Here is a 17468-nt window from a genome sequence, read left to right as displayed (position 1 = left end):
ATAATATCTCCACATAATTTTAACATGGAACTTACGTTGTGGATAACAAAATTATACTCTGTCACAATTTTAAAATTTTGAAATCGAAGATGTATCCAGTCATATCGGGCTTTTGGTAATACCGTAAGTTTTAGGTGGTGATATCGATCCTTCAAATTAGTCCATAATTCAAGGGGGTCTTTCACAGTTAAATATTTAATTTTTAATCCTTCGTGAATATGATGACGGAGAAAAATTATGACATTTTCTTTATCTTGGCTTGATGCTTTATTTTCTTGTTTAATAGTATTACCAAGATCTTTAGCGTCAAGGTGAATTTCAGCATCAAGGATCCATAATAAATAATTTTTTCCGAAAATGTCAAGTGCCACAAACTCAAGTTTTGATAAATTTGACATGATGACAACTGAGATAGAAATTAATTTAGAAAGAACAAAGACAACTAAAATTAAATTTTTTCAGTAGATATATCTTATATATGAGTTAATTTATCTGGAGAAAATTAGAACTCTGTGCTGATAACATATTATAAAATACACTAACTTAACAAAATAAAAAGAAGAGAGTAAAAGAAAAAAAAGGAGAACAGAGGATAGAAAACGTCTGTATGTTGTAGTATCTCACTCTTCAGAGTTTGGCTATATTTATAGCCACAAAAAAATGACAATTTAATAGGCAAGTTGCCTAGTGGGACATCCACTAGTGCCAACTTTCAAAACACAAATATATTTTTAACCATTATCTTTAGGTTTTAAAAAATAATTTTTCTTTTTCTCGGAGTGATACGGGTTTTGGGTAAAACCCACCCGGGTCGCTGAGTTGTCGGGTAATCAAAATCACATTGTCACCCAAACTGAACACGAACAACAACAAAGAAGAAGACGACGAAGACGAAGAACAGAAAAAGCAAAAAATGATAGCAACGGAAGGAATGGAAGACGAAGAGAAATGGCTAGCAGAAGGCATCGCCTCTATTCAACACAACGCATTCTACATGTCTCGTGCATTGGTAACAATTTTTTTTTTTGGCTCAAAGTCAAATTTCATTGATTTTGAATCCCAAAACCCCTAACTTCTCAAAAAATTGACAATTAACACTTTTGATTGTTTTTTTCAGGATTCGGATAATCTCAGAGAAGCATTGAAGTATTCTGCTTTGTTGCTGTCTGAGCTTCGGACTTCAAAACTTTCGCCGCACAAATACTACGAGCTCTGTAAATTTTCTAGTCAACATATGTTCTTTGCTCAAATTTTTCCAATTCCAGTTTATTTGGCTGTTTTTTCTTATGAAAAGTCCATATGACCACCTTTCGAGTTAAATCAGATCATATTAATTCATTTTTACTGATTTTGTTGTTTTGTACTCTTTCATTCTAATTTATTTGGCAGTTTTGCTTATGGAGAGTCAAATTTACTAACTTTCTAGCTAAATAGGACTAACTACTCGAGAAGTACGAGAAGTTGAACTTTTCACTTATGAAAGTTAATTTGACTAGATTAATCCATTTCTGTTGAAAATAAATAAAAACTTAGATATTTTAAGTACTATTAGAAAAGTTGATCAACTTGTGATTATCCTCATATGAAAATGGTGAGAAAAATTAAAATGTTAGTTAGTTTACGTAGTTTAAATGTCGGAAGGAATGCAAGACGTGCCAAACATCTTGGAACAGAGGAAGTGTCTTTGTTCGTTATGTCATGTTTGTTCTCAGGTTTTTGTGCTATTTGTGGTAGATATGCGAGCATTTGATGAATTGAGGAAGCTGGAGATGTTCTTCAGAGAAGAAGATAGACATGGTTGTTCAGTTATTGACTTATATGAACTTGTTCAACATGCTGGAAATATATTGCCTCGATTGTAAGTCTCAGATGACGTTCATGTGTTAAAATTCTCAGTTTCTAGACTTTGCTGTGTGCTACTTGGCTACTTATATTGTTGAGTAATTACTAGTATCTTAGAATCTAGCAAATTAGCAAACGTAGTTAAGGTATAAACTTGGTTATCCAATATGATTTTTATGCTCCACTTGAAATTTGATGGGATAGCTTCGAATTTGTTTTTCTTTCATGTGTTTTTCTCTTAGTTGGTGTATTTAGTGTTTTTGAGAATGTTCTGTTTCTTATAGAGTTGATGGCCTCCGACTAGACATGAGGGTAGTGCCGGATACTGGATAGTATGTGAAACCAATGGATACCTATTATAACATAAGGATTGCCTTTGCTCACCGAGTTTAGTAGGAATATTGTGTGCACAGAGGTGGATCCAAATTGAAGTTTATGGGTTCGTGCAGTGACCTCAAGTTAATAAACATTAATAATTGAGTTTACAATCAAATATTCATAGATATTCAGTGGATTTCTTAATACTTAATTACGTAGGGTCTGGGCAAAAGCTACCAGGTACACGTCCACCTCCCCACGTGCAAATACTTACTATGGTCAACTTTAACAAAAATGAGCTGGGCTCAGATAGATTTTTTAATTTAAGTTAAAAATATTTTACAATCACCTATCAAAAACATAGAGAAAGGAGAAATACTTACCAGATAAGCCAGAGAATTTTCCCAAGAGAGGTTATGAGGCAACATGCTTAAACACCTTTGGTTCCCTTGAAAGAGTGTCCTTCATGCAAGTAGTGATAACTGAGTCTATTGCATTCATAGATGATACAGAAGCATGGACTTGAGAGAAACCTTAATTAAAAAAAGTACCAAGACCGGAAAATCAAAAAGATAGGTCTTAATCTTCTCGAAAGCACTCTGCATGGTCAGTCTAGGGCATAAAAAACTTCTAGCAAAACTAACATATGTTGATGCCACCAAACATATAGATATCAGGCATTTCAGAGTAATTTTAAAAGGTGCTGATGAATTTACCATATTGATCAACTTCCAAAACTATAATGTGGATCGAGTATTCAGCTTAACCACATACATGTCCAAATACGAGTAACTGGGGTTTGAAGATTAAAACCATACAGATAACTTAGACTTCCTCTTTAACAATTTTTGCTCTTCCCCATTTCCTACTGAAGACTTTTTCCTTTTTTGGTTCTAGTCTTTTGATTAACCAATCAGTACTTTTCTCTTTGCAATTTGCTTTGTACATGAACTTAGTTTACCCAATCTGTAGATGACTTCATGTCTTATGTAGAGATCATGTTTTGATTTTCTAGTTTTTTTGTTATACTTCTTGTATGCGGGAATTCCGCCCCCACCCCCAATCCCCCCACATTAATAAAATTATTTTCCTTTTCAATTTTTTCCCTATCAACAAATTTTATCTTCTTTTCTTTCTTCTAGTTACTAGAGAGTGTACACACCCATTGGTCTACATGTAAGAAGTTGATTAAGGACTATAAAAGAGTAAATTGACACCGTAACGAAGGGTGTGACCTAGTAGTCATTTGAATTGATTAAGAACCATGAGGTCTCTGGCTCCAATCCTAGCAAAAGCAAAAACTCTGTCCAAACCTTTGTGGATAGAGTTACCTGGTACCTCTATTGGTGGGAGATAGTAGGTACACCATGGAACTAGTGTAGTGTGTGCAAGCTGGCCTGAACACCAGGTTATAACAAAAGAGAGGAAATAGACACATTTTTGAACTAATAGCAATTATCAACGCTTAAAAATGGAACAATTGTTTTTTAGCAAAACTTGCAAATAATACTAACAATACAAGAATGCAAGAATTCACAAGAAAAAGGCTAATTTAAAAAGAAAAATCGCTGGCCTTAGCATATAGACGCAAAGAACAAAAACACAGAATAAAGCAATTGAACCCTAGTCACCTATTAAATATATTTGATAGAAAAACTTTATATCCTAACCTCAGATGTTGCTGAAGAAGTGTTGGTGCAAGTGTCAGTGATTCTAACAAGGGAAAGCACAAAACTATGAAATATGAGAGGAGAATGGTGACCAGCAAAAAGGAAGAGCCTTAGATTGATCTTATCTGAGAGGGGAGCTGGAGATCTTATTTGATCTGAGAGGGATAAGTGTTTTGCTAGGGTAGGATTTTCTTGGAATCTTATCAGAAGAAGGACAGGATTGAAAACTCTATATGAAACCATTTACAGTCCTCGACATGTCCTGTTGATACAGGGCTGCGTGAATATGTTATGTAGCTACCAATCTGAAGAATTGAAAACACTACATGAACCATTTACAGTCTTCACCATGCCCAATTGATAAAAGGAGTGGGGAAGTATGTTACGTAGCTATCAAGAACTTACATAAATACCATTGTTTTAAACTTGAAATTCCATTTGAAGGCAATGCCAACATCACCCAGTTTCTAATGAGGTCACTAGGGGTGTTCACAGTTTGGGTAAAAATTGATCCAAACCGAAAAACCAAACCAAACCAAACCGATCAAATAAACCGATTTTTTATTTAGTTTGGTTTTACATTTTTAAAAACCAATAATATTTGGTTTGGTTTTGGTTTTATTCAAAAAAACAGAAGAAATAACCGAACCGAACCGACAAATTATATACATATTTTTTTATAATTATATATACATAATATATTAATTTTTATGAATATTTTTTATGCAAAAAATACAGCACACTAATTTAAAATAGTAAGGTTTAATACGTCTTTTATTTGTACAACCATATCATTAGCTTATGCATTGTTCAGTAGGTTTATGTTATTTAGTACATTGGATTGGCTAACAATATAAGCAGGAAGTTAAACATAATTAAATTTTAAGTATAAGAATTATAAGATCCAAAATAGCACGAAGGCAATTTATTTTTTATGAATGAATTATTATTATCTTTTCTTCTCTTTTGAATGAATCTTTTATTTTATTTTTGTGTATGGTTAATAACTGAATCAAACCAAACCGAAACCGATAACAACCAAACCGATGGATGTATATTTTAATTGGTTTGGTTTTGGTTTTAATAATTTTAAAACTGATTAAATTGGTGTGGTTTTGATTTTGACCAATAACCGAACCAAATCGACCCGTGAGCACCCCTAGAGGTCACCTTGCTTCAAAGCTCACCTTACTTCTTTTGTCCCTCCACGTGCTTATCCCAAAAAAAACCATAGGTTTTATTTTCTCACCTTGACTCATTGTTACATGGCAGTGGGTTGATATATTACAAGCTACCAAGAATTATCACAAACACCAATTTTTAAATCTGAAACACCAACTGATGGCAATATCAACATCACCTGTTTTGAATGAGTTCACACTGGCTTCTTGGTAGGCAACAACTATCAGTAAATGTGTTTTTTCTTTCTCCCATTTGTTTGTGAATTGCTCATGCCAGGAGTAAATTTCTGTTTTTGGAGTCGAGTGATAGCTGCTCGATTTTGCTTCCTTACCTTGATCTTTATTTCCTGTGTATTATTGTCTTCTCCCTATCTCGTAAGCCCTTGCGGTTCCTAAAGAATCAGATGTCTGATGGAAGTTTATCATGTAATATTTCAGGTATCTCCTATGTACAGTAGGATCTGTTTACATAAAATCCAAAGAGGCTCCTGCTAAGGATATTCTCAAGGATCTTGTTGAAATGTGTCGTGGTATTCAACATCCTACACGTGGGCTCTTCCTGAGGAGTTATCTTGCTCAAATTAGCAGAGATAAATTGCCAGACCTAGGTTCTGAGTATGAAGGGTAAAGCTATTGATTACTACTTGGATTATGTGATATTAGGTTGCACATATATCACGTCAGCTCTACAGAAGTACATTTTTATTCACTTGCTTGAAACACACACACAGAGAGCTGCATGCACACACATTAGTTATATATATTTTTATATACCTATTTAAGTATGCAGGGAGACCCAATGTGGTATTTTCTTATCATTTTCTAGTTTGACAATAGGGGGATGATCTTCTGAGATGCTTCACACTGTTCTTCATGCAGAGAAGGTGATACTGTCATGGATGCTGTAGATTTTGTGCTGCAGAACTTCACAGAGATGAATAAGCTTTGGGTTAGAATGCAGCATAATGTACGTTAGGATCTTCTGAACTCTTACTTTGCTTTTACTTTGGACTTGCATGGCATCTGTGCATTTGCATGCCAGGAAGGTAAACTGAGTCATGAGGGCATGTTTTGGCCATGCAGGTGTTATAGTGCTTGTGATACATTCATTTGCTTTGGTGATCTTGAGTTGAGGCATTCTTCGCGCTTTATGGTCTGCAGGGACCTGTCAGGTTGAAAGAGAAGCTGGAAAAAGAAAGGAGCGAACTTCGTGATCTCGTAATATCAATGCGCTCAATCATTTATGTTCTCTTTTCAAGATCCTTATGGTTCGGTTCAGAATTACATTATTCAGCTGTACCTCTCATATTTTAGGTCGGGAAGAATTTGCACGTTCTTAGTCAGATAGAGGGTGTTGATCTTGAAATCTATAAAGACGTGGTTCTGCCCAGAGTATTGGAGCAGGTAACTATTAGCATGATAACACCTTTTCTGTACATGGAATATAAGACTGTCTCGTTTGCTTGTAACATTTATCCCATCTCTAAAGATGCAGCTAAATGTTCCCACAGGTTGTCAATTCTAAGGATGAGATTGCGCAATATTATCTGATGGACTGCATAATTCAGGTCTTTCCAGATGAGTACCACTTGCAGACACTTGAAACTTTATTGGGTGCTTGTCCACAACTCCAAGTAAGTAACCAAAAATAAACAAGTACCCAACTTCTTTGGCAGGATAAGTTTGTCTTGTCCTGTCCTTTGTCTGCTCCTCTTGATTGCATCTTCATATCCTTCTTTTCTCAAATGTATAATGTATATCTAAAACATATCTAACTTAAAGAAATTCGAGAACTAACTTTGTGCTTTTTATAGCTACAAGTATTACCTTTTCCATAAAAAAAGGAAATGAAAAAAGAAAAACAGAAATAGACAGCCTATTTGACTGCCTTTCAGATCTTTTCCTATTGTGAAAGAAGAATAAGATTATATACCTGGTGAATGCTAGTGGCTCAAACTTGTTATTCCAGTTTTTCTTATTTGTCTTGAGAGATCGGGGGATGGGGGAGGGAGAGAGTAGGGTTTTCTTTCCTCTTTTTCTTTTCTGCTCTATGTTAAATGGACTAGATAAGTTCCTCATTCACTAGATTAACTGGAATAACTGTCTTACGTTGGCATATTGCTTAGTTTTCAGCTTAACTTTTTCTTCTTGGATGAGTGTCTGGATGTACAATTAGTGTTTCTGGATCTACAAAGTTGGAGTGTTCTTTAAGTATGGAGCTTAAACTTGTAGTCTTAACAATTTGTTCGAATCTTATGGTGGTTGATGTTGTAGAAGCATGATATGTTATCAGCCCCTTGCTGAATATGTTATCCCATCTCCCAGACAAGAAAAGAACATATACAATCCACAATAGCTGCATTATGTTGCTATGTTAAGTTCCATGAGGAAATTGAAAATATACTTTTTTATTTCATTTTCTTATTTAGCCTGCTGTTGACGTTAAGACTGTGCTGTCACGGTTGATGGAGAGATTGTCGAACTATGCTGATTCAAGTCCTGAAGTAAGTAAATAACTGTTTACCCGCTTCTGCCTGGAGATTTTCTTGATTTCTGCTCATATTTAGGTGTAATTGTTTTGATTATTTAGGTGTTACCTGACTTCCTTCAAGTTGAAGCATTTGCCAAGCTAAGCAGTGCCATTGGGAAGGTAATTCCTGATGTTTTATGTCTGATTCCAGAACAAAATTTACTAGGCTGCCTACTTAGTAGTTAAGTGCAAGGTCAGCCTGCATGTTATGGGTGATTACATTGTTTCAGACATATATTTGGATTATCTCGTTTTGTAACTTGTAGTTGGAATTTTATTTTGAACAAACTTCACTTTTTTTTAGCAGGATTTATGATTAAGAGCACCTCACATTAGCCTTCCAAGTATTCAATGGGTTCCTTTATATGCAGGTCATTGAAGCACAAGTTGATATGCCAGTTGTTGGAGCCATTTCTTTGTATGTATCACTTCTGACCTTCACTCTCCATGTTCATCCTGATCGACTAGACTACGTGGATCAAATACTGGTACGCTCTTGTCAATTTGGTATCCATAGTAAGGTAGTAGCACAGAAACTTCTGTCTTTATTCTCTTAGCTCTATGTAGCCAGTTGATACATAAAATGTGGTCACCATTTTTGGTGAGAGGAGGATAGTTGTATCTTTCATCAATTTCTGTGTGGGGATGGATTCTAGGATAGTTGTTTCTTTGATCAATTTATGTATGAACATGGATTCTTAGTGGTTGTTAGGAGTGTTAACCAGGCTAGGTTAGGAAATCCCAGCAGAGTTGTTGGCTAAAGAGGGGAGATGTATCGGATGACATTTTCTCCAGTGTTATCAAAGGCGAAAAGCGCAAAAAAGCTCTAAGGTCTGTTGGGGCTTTAAGCGCAAAGCGCAAATAAAGCGTGGGCTTTAATGAAAAAAAAACGCAAATAAAGCGTGGGCTTTAATGAAAAAAAAGCGCAAAGGGACAAAAAAAATACAAATATATATGTTCAGTCCAAGACTAATGATTATAAACATGAATGACAAATATATGACCAAGGAAATTGAAAAAAAACTATGATAAAGTGAAATATCAATTGTTTAGTGTCACTTGTTTAGAAGAGGCTCATTGACAAGGAAAGGTTTGCCTTAGAACCTTGTTGACTACACTGAAGCACACATAAAGCGAGGCGAAGCGCTCAACACGTTTTGATCCTCGTTTAGGGCTTAAGCGTGCTTAAAGCGCGCCTTTGACTACACTGATTTTCTTTGCTGATTGTTGTTAGGGAGCATGCGTCAAGAAACTTTCTGGTAAAGCCAAGCTTGAGGATAGTAAAGCAACAAAACAAGTTGTTGCTCTCTTGAGTGCACCCTTGGAGAAATACACTGACATTGTGACAGTTCTAACTCTTTCAAATTATCCACGTGTCATGGATCACCTTGATGCTGGAACAAATAAGATCATGGCACAGATAATCATTGAGAGCATCATGAAGAATGACACCTGTGTATCAACTGCTGACAAGGTATAAGCCGCGATCTGTAGTGATTGATCACTAGTTTGAATAATTTGATTCTTTCTTTAATTGATTTACATCTTTTTCCAGGTCGAGGTTTTGTTTGAATTGATAAAAGGGCTTATCAAAGACTTGGATGGAACTGCTACGGATGAGGTTTACAGATAAATGATCAATTTTGATTACTTCAAATTCCTGAATTTGTTATATTTTGTTCTGGCTCTGTTGATGGCTTCCTTTTTCTTTAACTTTTATTCAGTACTCATATATGTGAGATTTTCCGGATAGTTTCTACCAGTGGAATGACTTCTTTTCCTTTTTGTTGTGGTTTTGGCCAAAAGCTTGATGAGGAGGATTTCAAGGAGGAACAGAATTCTGTTGCTCGCCTTATACACGTTCTGTACAACGATGAGCCTGAGGAAATGTTAAAGGTAATTGATTTATTGGAGAAGTTTTGTAGAGAAAATTATTATTGATCACTTTTTAGGTATTTGCGCTAGACCTCTTTATGATTGGTGCTTTATTTGTTTATGTTTGGAGTAAACACTAAGATTATTGCTTCATTTAGTTCTATTTAATTTTAGAAATGATCCAATAAACCGAGTTATTTGTATGTTGTTTGATTTCGATAAAGAAACTGAAAAATCAGTATTGAAAGAAGAGTGTGTTCTGCGATATGCCACTTGATGTTATTCATTTGTCTACAAAATATTTATTTTACTCTAGATGGATGGACAAGTACTGAAGGTTGATGGAAACTTGAGTTGAGAGAAATTGTTAAAAGGGCTAACCTTTCAACAAATGGTAAAAAAATCGGTGTCACTAACAGAGTGTCACTCTAATTTTGTTTTTACACCCATGGTGTCCGGCCCAGCTTGTGCACCTCGACTAATTCCACAGGATGCGTGCCACCTCCCATCAGGAACATATACCATATAATTCTATCCACTAAGGCTAGGACAGATGAGAAGAAATCACCTAGTGTTTTGTGTCTGTGCTAGGGTTTGAACCTGAGATCTCATGATTCTCAACTCACTTCATTGACCCGTAGGCCACACTCTTGGGTACTAGTTCCGTTGTAATAATTTGCATTTTTTTTATGTCTTTCGCTTAACTTCCTCTTTTGTAGACAAACAACTTAACTATTTTTCTGATGCATTTTCTTTGTATAATTTTATGAAACATGTAACAATGCTGAAACTAAAGCACTTTAAGTGTAGCTGAACTTAGTATATTGTTGATATTCTATACCTCTGTAGCCCTAAATGGAACTTTTTGTTTCTAGGATGAGAACATGATTTATCCTCTCTTTCCTTGTATTACCTATATTATATTAAAAGCTCGAAGTCTCTTAGAGAAATGTCGTTCGCCTTTTTATGCTTTAAAAATAGATTTCACCCTAGATAAGTATTCATTTAATTATATTTCTAATATTTAGGATTTTGAAATCAACTTAAATTTTGGTCATTAAATCTTTCCATATTTGAGCTAGGTAACCAATTATAGACTTTAAAAATCGATTACGATTTTATATATAAGTCATTTCCTTAAAAAGTACTGTCTCCATTCACTTTTACTTTTCCATTATACTAAAAGTACCTTTTCTTTTTTTACTTGCCTTGCCCACTATATCAAAAATACATTTTCACTTTTACTTGTCCCTTTTAGCATATAAACATTAATTACTTTTTTTCCAAATCATTTTTCAAGACCTAAGACTAAACATCAATTAATATGGGTATTGTGGTAAAATACTCATGTCAATCATTATTTGTTAAGGACGTGCAAAGTCAAAATTGAACAAGTAAAAGTGAATGGAGGGTGTAAAACAAAAAGAAAACATAGTCTCATTGCCATTGGCAAATTTAATAACAAGATTGTCACATTAAGTGGTGATTCTTTTAGGTTTGGGATTCTTCTATAACCCAAGGCCAAACCTAATTGTGCAATTTCTAAAGAAAACCAGAGAGAAAAGGAAAATTCACTTGAAAAAAGGAACTAGCTTGTCAAAGAAATTAAATTATAGCTAAATCGCTCTAAACAACCATAAATCGTGTCTACACTAGATTTTCCAATAGTATTCTCCTATAATTTTTAGATGTTTCAGGAAGAATCCTCTCTTCTTTTTATCAGAAATATGCAAGCTAACCTATTATTACCTCGTTTGATGATTAGTTATTGAAAAGTTAAAAGAGAAAATGCATATATATTTAGTCCTGGTCATCTAGGTCTGTATATACAATACAATTAGATATGTATTCTTATTCCAAAGTAATATACAAGGCAATGCTTTTCATAAAAATTGAAAACTTTACGAACTGCGAAATGTCATTGACTTCACACTAGACAAAATAGTAATTTAATTTATTTTCCTGATATTTAGGAATACACATTAGTTATTTCCCTAATATTAGGACTTCAAATCAACTAAATTTTATGTATTAAATCCTTTCTTATTTGAATTATGTAACATAACATACTTGTAAAGGACTCTTATTGTTTTTTTTGAAACTGGAAGGATTCTTATTGTTTTTTGTAATACAAGACACATTATTTTGTATAAGGGTCAAATTTTGATCACTTCCCATTTATTTTAGGTGCATCACTCATTTTTCCTCTATAAATGGTAATACAGGAATATCACATTATTTTGTAAAGTCCATGTTTGTATTCCTACATTTAAGTTAAATAAAAGAGAAAACTATCAACAACAAAAAATAGAAAACTATCTTTTCAAGAAGGAATCAAATTGTTTTCGGTTTCAAAATCTCCTATCATAAATAAAAGAGGAGAATACCTTATAAAAAAGGGATTTCTAACTACTTTTATCACGGGAACTGTTTTGGTTTTGTTGTTTACCAAACAAAAAAGTTAGGAATGTGTTTAACCTTAATTTAATTTGCGTTTTAATTTTTAAATTGTCATCTTTTTACTTTGAACACAATTTAAGTTAATTCTATAAAGCGATATAAGGTCAGATGCCTTGAACACAATATTTGGGTCAGTGTAATAAAATTATGTTGTCATTAGGTTCATTACTATTTTACAAAATTTTATAATTTTTCTTTTTGAATAGAATTTATAATTTACTGATACATGCAATGCACGTACGTTGAAACTAGTTTCCTAATTTCTGTGGAACTCCCGATAATGTTGAAGTTTATAGAGAAAAGTGATTTCTAGATCGAGGCAAACTGGAAAAGAAGCCCATGTCATTAAGTTGGCATGCGTCGCTCTGCCGGTTATGAGAGAACCATATAACATATTAGGTGCTGTATGATTATAGGTTCAATAAGTTGCCTTTGTTGTTTTGTTATTCCAAGTAAATATTTTGGGGTGGAATCAGAAAAAAATCTTTCTTCCGAAGAAAAACACTATCTACTTACCCTTTTCATTTTCTTAAACAAGCCCATCTTCCGTAATATATAGCAATACCCAGTTTTCACATTTCTTTTCTTCTTTTAATATTCTAAACCAGACTGGCATTATTATGATACTGACTAGTGGTATTTGATAGGGGGATGCTATCATGGTATACAGTTTAAGTTCGGAAGGGATATTCCAATGGAAATTATTGGCGCTGTGGGATACTTACATTTGTTCCAGCATATGATTAGATAGAATACTCTACATAGTAGGATCAAGGAAAAACAGTTAGGAGAACATGGATTTGCTTGAGGTTCACAAGTAGAGTTCGTTGTTTCATACTACTTAGCACTATTGATTGTGCTTCTACTCAGCTCCTTAGATAACAGTCAGTTCATCATACTAATACTATGTGGTTATCAATTCTTAAAGTGATTTTCTCATATGATAACCGAACACCAATAATGATTAACCAATTGATTCAATAAAAAAGTACTGACTAAATCAGTTGAAATACCCCAAAGTCATGCCCATAATATTCTTAACTCTTCGTTGTTGCAAATCAGATAATATGCACTGTTAGGAAGCATATAATGGCTGGAGGTCCAAAGCGCCTAACTTTTACAGTTGCTCCTCTTGCCTTTTCAGCACTAAAGGTTTGTTGTTTTCAGCACTTATGCTCTCTCTCTCACCTTTTGGTTGTTTGTGATTATGCTGATGTCTTTACTTAATATGCATTTAGTAGAATTCCATGACCTTCTGACATTAACTCTATAAGGAAAAAGGTAATGAATAATTTTAATACCATTTTTCATTGCATGTCATCCCATCAACAAGATGTTTGTGCATAGTTATGCTAATAAAGTAAATAAATAGATGATTTTCTATCAAAATAGATGATATGTGGCATCCATAGGCCAGTATCTTCTTCTCTCTCTCTCATTCTGTCATACAGCATACTTGCAAAAACTTTCTCTACATGTTGGAATTAGATAGAGACATTCAATCTGTAAGAACTGTTATAGACCGTGCAAGTGATGTATGATCGAGGCAGGATACTGATCATTTACCATTCCCCTCCAGTCCGCGAGTTTCTGAAGTTCTTTTAGTCTATTTAATAATGGCTTTTTCGACAAACCTTATACTTGTCAAAAAATTTGGAGACTTCACATATAGTTGAATGTTTCAAATGCTTACGTAAAATTTGTACCATGCTATTTTCCTCTTTCCACCTCTCCTGAAATTTCAGGATCATAATTCTGAAATACTTTCTCAATCAAATGGAAGTTGGTTAGGAGATTGCAAGGTCAGGATGGAGATATGGCGGGAGAAGAGGTTCCAGCTACACCAAAGAAAATTTTTCAGTTATTGAATGAGGTAATAGTAGCTCTTGGATATGGTGTCTTGTAATTGTCATTAGAATCAGTGTGTGAGATTCTTTTTGTTTCCTTTGATTTTGATTTGTTATTGATTTTATTTCTCACCATGGTTATGCGATGTGACACAAAATGTCCTCTCCATGATGATCTCCGTACTGGTGAGATGCAGTACATTGGAGTGATTTTTTCTTTTATTTTTGTCTTCTGAGAGAAGATATTATAAGTCATGACTGCAGACTTGTAGTATTTTCTTCACCCCGCTCCTCCATATTGGTGATCTTCAGGTTTAAACTTTGTTAATCTTTTGAACAAACTGGTTTGTGGTGTGTTCAGTTTCATTCATGGTACTAGGATATGATTACCTCCATTTGATTCCTGTCATTTGTCTTCTAACTATCAGATAACCCTTGTGTGCAGCAGTTTACTGATTGAGCTAATCATGTTGCAGACTATCGAGGCTCTTTCTACAGTTCCATCGGCAGAATTGGCATTGAGGTTATACTTGCAGTGTGCAGAGGTGAACGGTTGATTTTTTTCCTCTGGAGATGTTGTGCATGATATTATTTTTTGAAATGTTGTGCATTATACTATTTAGAAACCCCTTTAAGAAGCCAATAAGTAAACTACTTCCTAAAAGTATAGATTATTTTTTTCCATCTATTAACTGTTAAATGTCCAGTAGAACTACTTTAAGCAGAAAACAATTTAAAACATAACTTTTACAAACTCTCCACCTCTATGAGCCCGTTTGGATGGGCTTAAAAAAAGTAACTTTTATGTATGAAGTGCTTTTAGAACTTTGAAGTGCTGAAAGTTATTTTTATAAATAAGCAGTTGAGTGTTTGGATAAAAGTGTTTATGCTGAAGAAATGAGGAAAATGATGTGAATTTTAGGGTTAAAAGAATAAAAAGGGTAGTTTGGGAATTTAGTTAAAATATAAGGGATATAAAAGTAATTTCCATGGTCAAAGAAAATGGCTTTAAACACTTAGAAAAAAAAAGTTAGGAATCCTAACTTTTCATTTTTGACTGACTTTAAGAACTTTATGGCTTAAAGTTAGCATTAGGCAAACACCACAATAAGCTAAAAAGGGCTTATAAGTTGGTTTGACCAACTTATAAGCCCATCCAAACGGGCCCTATATATTCTGAAAATATGGCCTGGTTTGTGCTCCAAATTTCGCTATTGTAAGTAGAAAATATATGTCACAAACCAAGCCATCAAACATATACCAAAGTAGACTAATAATTTACCCAACAGAAATGAAGGGTTTGTCAAAAAATCTAAAAGACAAACCTTTCAATTTGCCTTAAATGACTAAGTTTAGACTAAAATGAAATCCTGTTCCAGGTTTAGAAGCTTTCCCAACATTTAAAAGAATTTTCAGATATCCAACACACAAATAGCTAATTATATTATGGAATATCACCTTAGGGCCTAGACTCAATTTAGGATCAGATAGCTGGGTTTGATGATCTTATTGTAAATGTGGCTCAGTACTGCCTATGTACTGTTGTAGGCATACACAAAGTTGCCTGTTTCAAAAAAAAAATATCTCCTTAGGGCATAATTTAGGATTTTAAGGAGATTTTCTTCTTTTTTTCTTATCAAAACATATCTCAGTAAAATCCTAAATTATGCCCTAAGATGATTATGAGCTTTTAGGCTCAATAACCTCACCCCTTCACTGGTAGAATGGGAGATGATTGAAAGAACAAGAATGTCATGGTGAAAAGCTCAGGAGTACATGAGCAAAAGGTGGATAGGTGTTGATGGATAGACCTATTTAATATCTCTCTTATGTTCTTTTTAAAACTTCACTTATGCCCTCGGGATCAGCTCAAGTTTCGAAACATAGCAGGAGAATTACCTAGTGGAATCTTTTGGATGCCCTAGGAAATTGTCTTCCTATCAATTAGATATGCCTTCCAGGAGTGCCTCTGATCTATGCATATGTGCGAGTGCATCCATTTTATTTGTGTGGTGTGAAAGTCTCTTCACTATCACTAGGTGAGCAACAGAATTTTACTTGATCCATTTATTATTATATTTATTTCTGAAACTTGCTTTTGTTCCTCAGGCCGCCAATGATTGTGAACTTGAAGTGATTGCTTATGAATTTTTTACACAAGCTTTTGTACTATATGAAGAAGAAGTTGCGGTAATTACTCACCTGTAAACGATGTGTTTGATGTTATATTCTTCTTCCATTTACCTTTTCATCTGTTCAAAGTTCTACTTAAACCTCTTGTACTTGGTATTAGGATTCTAAAGCGCAAGTGACTGCAATACACTTGATAATCGGAACTCTTCAAAAGATGACTGTGTTTGGTGTTGAGAACAGGGATACCTTAACACATAAGGCCACAGGGGTAATTTCTACCTTTCATCTCTTTTGATCTGTCTATCTATTTATTTGTTTTCTAACAATGGGAATACCTTTTTTTAATGTATAGTATTCAGCAAAACTCCTAAAGAAACCTGATCAATGTAGAGCAGTTTATGCTTGTTCACATCTATTTTGGGTTGACGATCAAGATGGTAGTAAAGATGGAGAAAGGTTGGCAAGAGTGTTCCTCAAATTTCTCATTTTCAATCGAGTTATTTGCCTATTAAATTGATGCATCTTATAAGAAGGCTTGAACTTGTCTTCCCCATAGCTTTTATCATTCAGGAGTTGAAGTCTTGCAATTTTTTTACTTGTGTTACCCTGGATTATATGATTTGCTGTCTTTGGGTTATGATAGGGTCTTGCTTTGCCTAAAGCGTTCGTTGCGGATCGCTAATGCAGCACAGCAACAGGCAAATGTTACAAGGGGTAGCAGTGGACCTGTCACTCTTTTTGTTGAAATACTTAACAAGTTAGTAATCAGAACATTAATGTTTTTAAGAGAAATTCAGGTTCTAGATTGCAGACCTGGGTTTATATATTATAAAATCCACTTCTGGTCTCAGGTACCTTTACTTTTTTGAGAAGGGGAACCCTCAAATAACACCTTCTGCAATTCAGAGCCTTATAGAGTTGATTAAAACTGAGATGCAGAGTGACTCCACAACCCCAGATAAAGCTTCAAACGCTTTCTTCTCCAGCACATTGCGTTACGTTCAATTTCAGAAACAAAAAGGAGGGCTAATGGGTGAGAAATTTGGTCCAATTAAGGTGTGATACTATCATGTTTCTTGTGGTATTTCAAATTTGATGTGCTAAACACATTGTGTCTCAAGTCCTGAAACCAGAGGATTTAGTAGATCTGAAACTGACAAATGAGTCTTCTGCAGTGCTGCTTCCCATCAATTATTCTATCAGCAATAAATGCAACATTTTCCTAGAGTCTTACTACTAGGTGATTCAATGTAAAATTCTCCTTTTACATTAAGCTATTCTTTACCCTAAAGTAGTGAGAATACGCGATTTCTGGAAGGAGAAATGGTCCTGTTTCACTTGAATTCTTATTGCTGAATTGCCAGTTGGTTGGAGTGTATATAAAAAGAAATGTTTATTTACTGGTTTTCAAAATGGATGATATATTTCGACTAGGGTATTAACTTGTTTGGGTAAAGGCCAAGCTTCTCTTCCCCCAGTCCCTACTTTGTTTGATAATTAGAAGATATTTTGAGCTGAAACTGATGTTCTATATGGCCATGGGACTAAGTAGCTAACCATAAATTTTTCCCACACATTATATGTTGTTTTCAGGCCGTTAAATTTATCAGGA

At 34.4% G+C, this 17468-nt stretch overlaps 1 protein-coding gene across 1 annotated transcript; it reads left to right on the top strand.

Annotated features, from left to right (window-relative positions):
* The first annotated feature begins 780 nt into the window (after positions 1 to 780).
* On the top strand, positions 781 to 17256 carry LOC129881312 (vacuolar protein sorting-associated protein 35B-like). The gene is made up of 22 exons (XM_055955589.1): positions 781 to 1009; positions 1118 to 1214; positions 1735 to 1858; positions 5450 to 5635; positions 5891 to 5978; positions 6173 to 6229; positions 6326 to 6415; positions 6523 to 6645; positions 7441 to 7515; positions 7602 to 7661; positions 7913 to 8029; positions 8776 to 9015; positions 9097 to 9162; positions 9348 to 9437; positions 12939 to 13028; positions 13660 to 13749; positions 14200 to 14268; positions 15833 to 15913; positions 16017 to 16124; positions 16209 to 16312; positions 16500 to 16613; positions 16708 to 17256. Exons 1-22 carry the CDS (start codon positions 914 to 916, stop codon positions 16916 to 16918), a joined length of 2376 nt encoding a protein of 791 aa, XP_055811564.1. The 5' UTR covers positions 781 to 913; the 3' UTR covers positions 16919 to 17256.
* Positions 17257 to 17468: the final 212 nt, after the last annotated feature.

This window comes from Solanum dulcamara, chromosome 1 (genome assembly GCF_947179165.1).
Source record: "Solanum dulcamara chromosome 1, daSolDulc1.2, whole genome shotgun sequence".
Lineage (NCBI taxonomy): Eukaryota > Viridiplantae > Streptophyta > Magnoliopsida > Solanales > Solanaceae > Solanum > Solanum dulcamara.
Note: the sequence above shows the minus strand (reverse complement) of the source record. Positions and strands in the feature narration are given on the sequence as shown.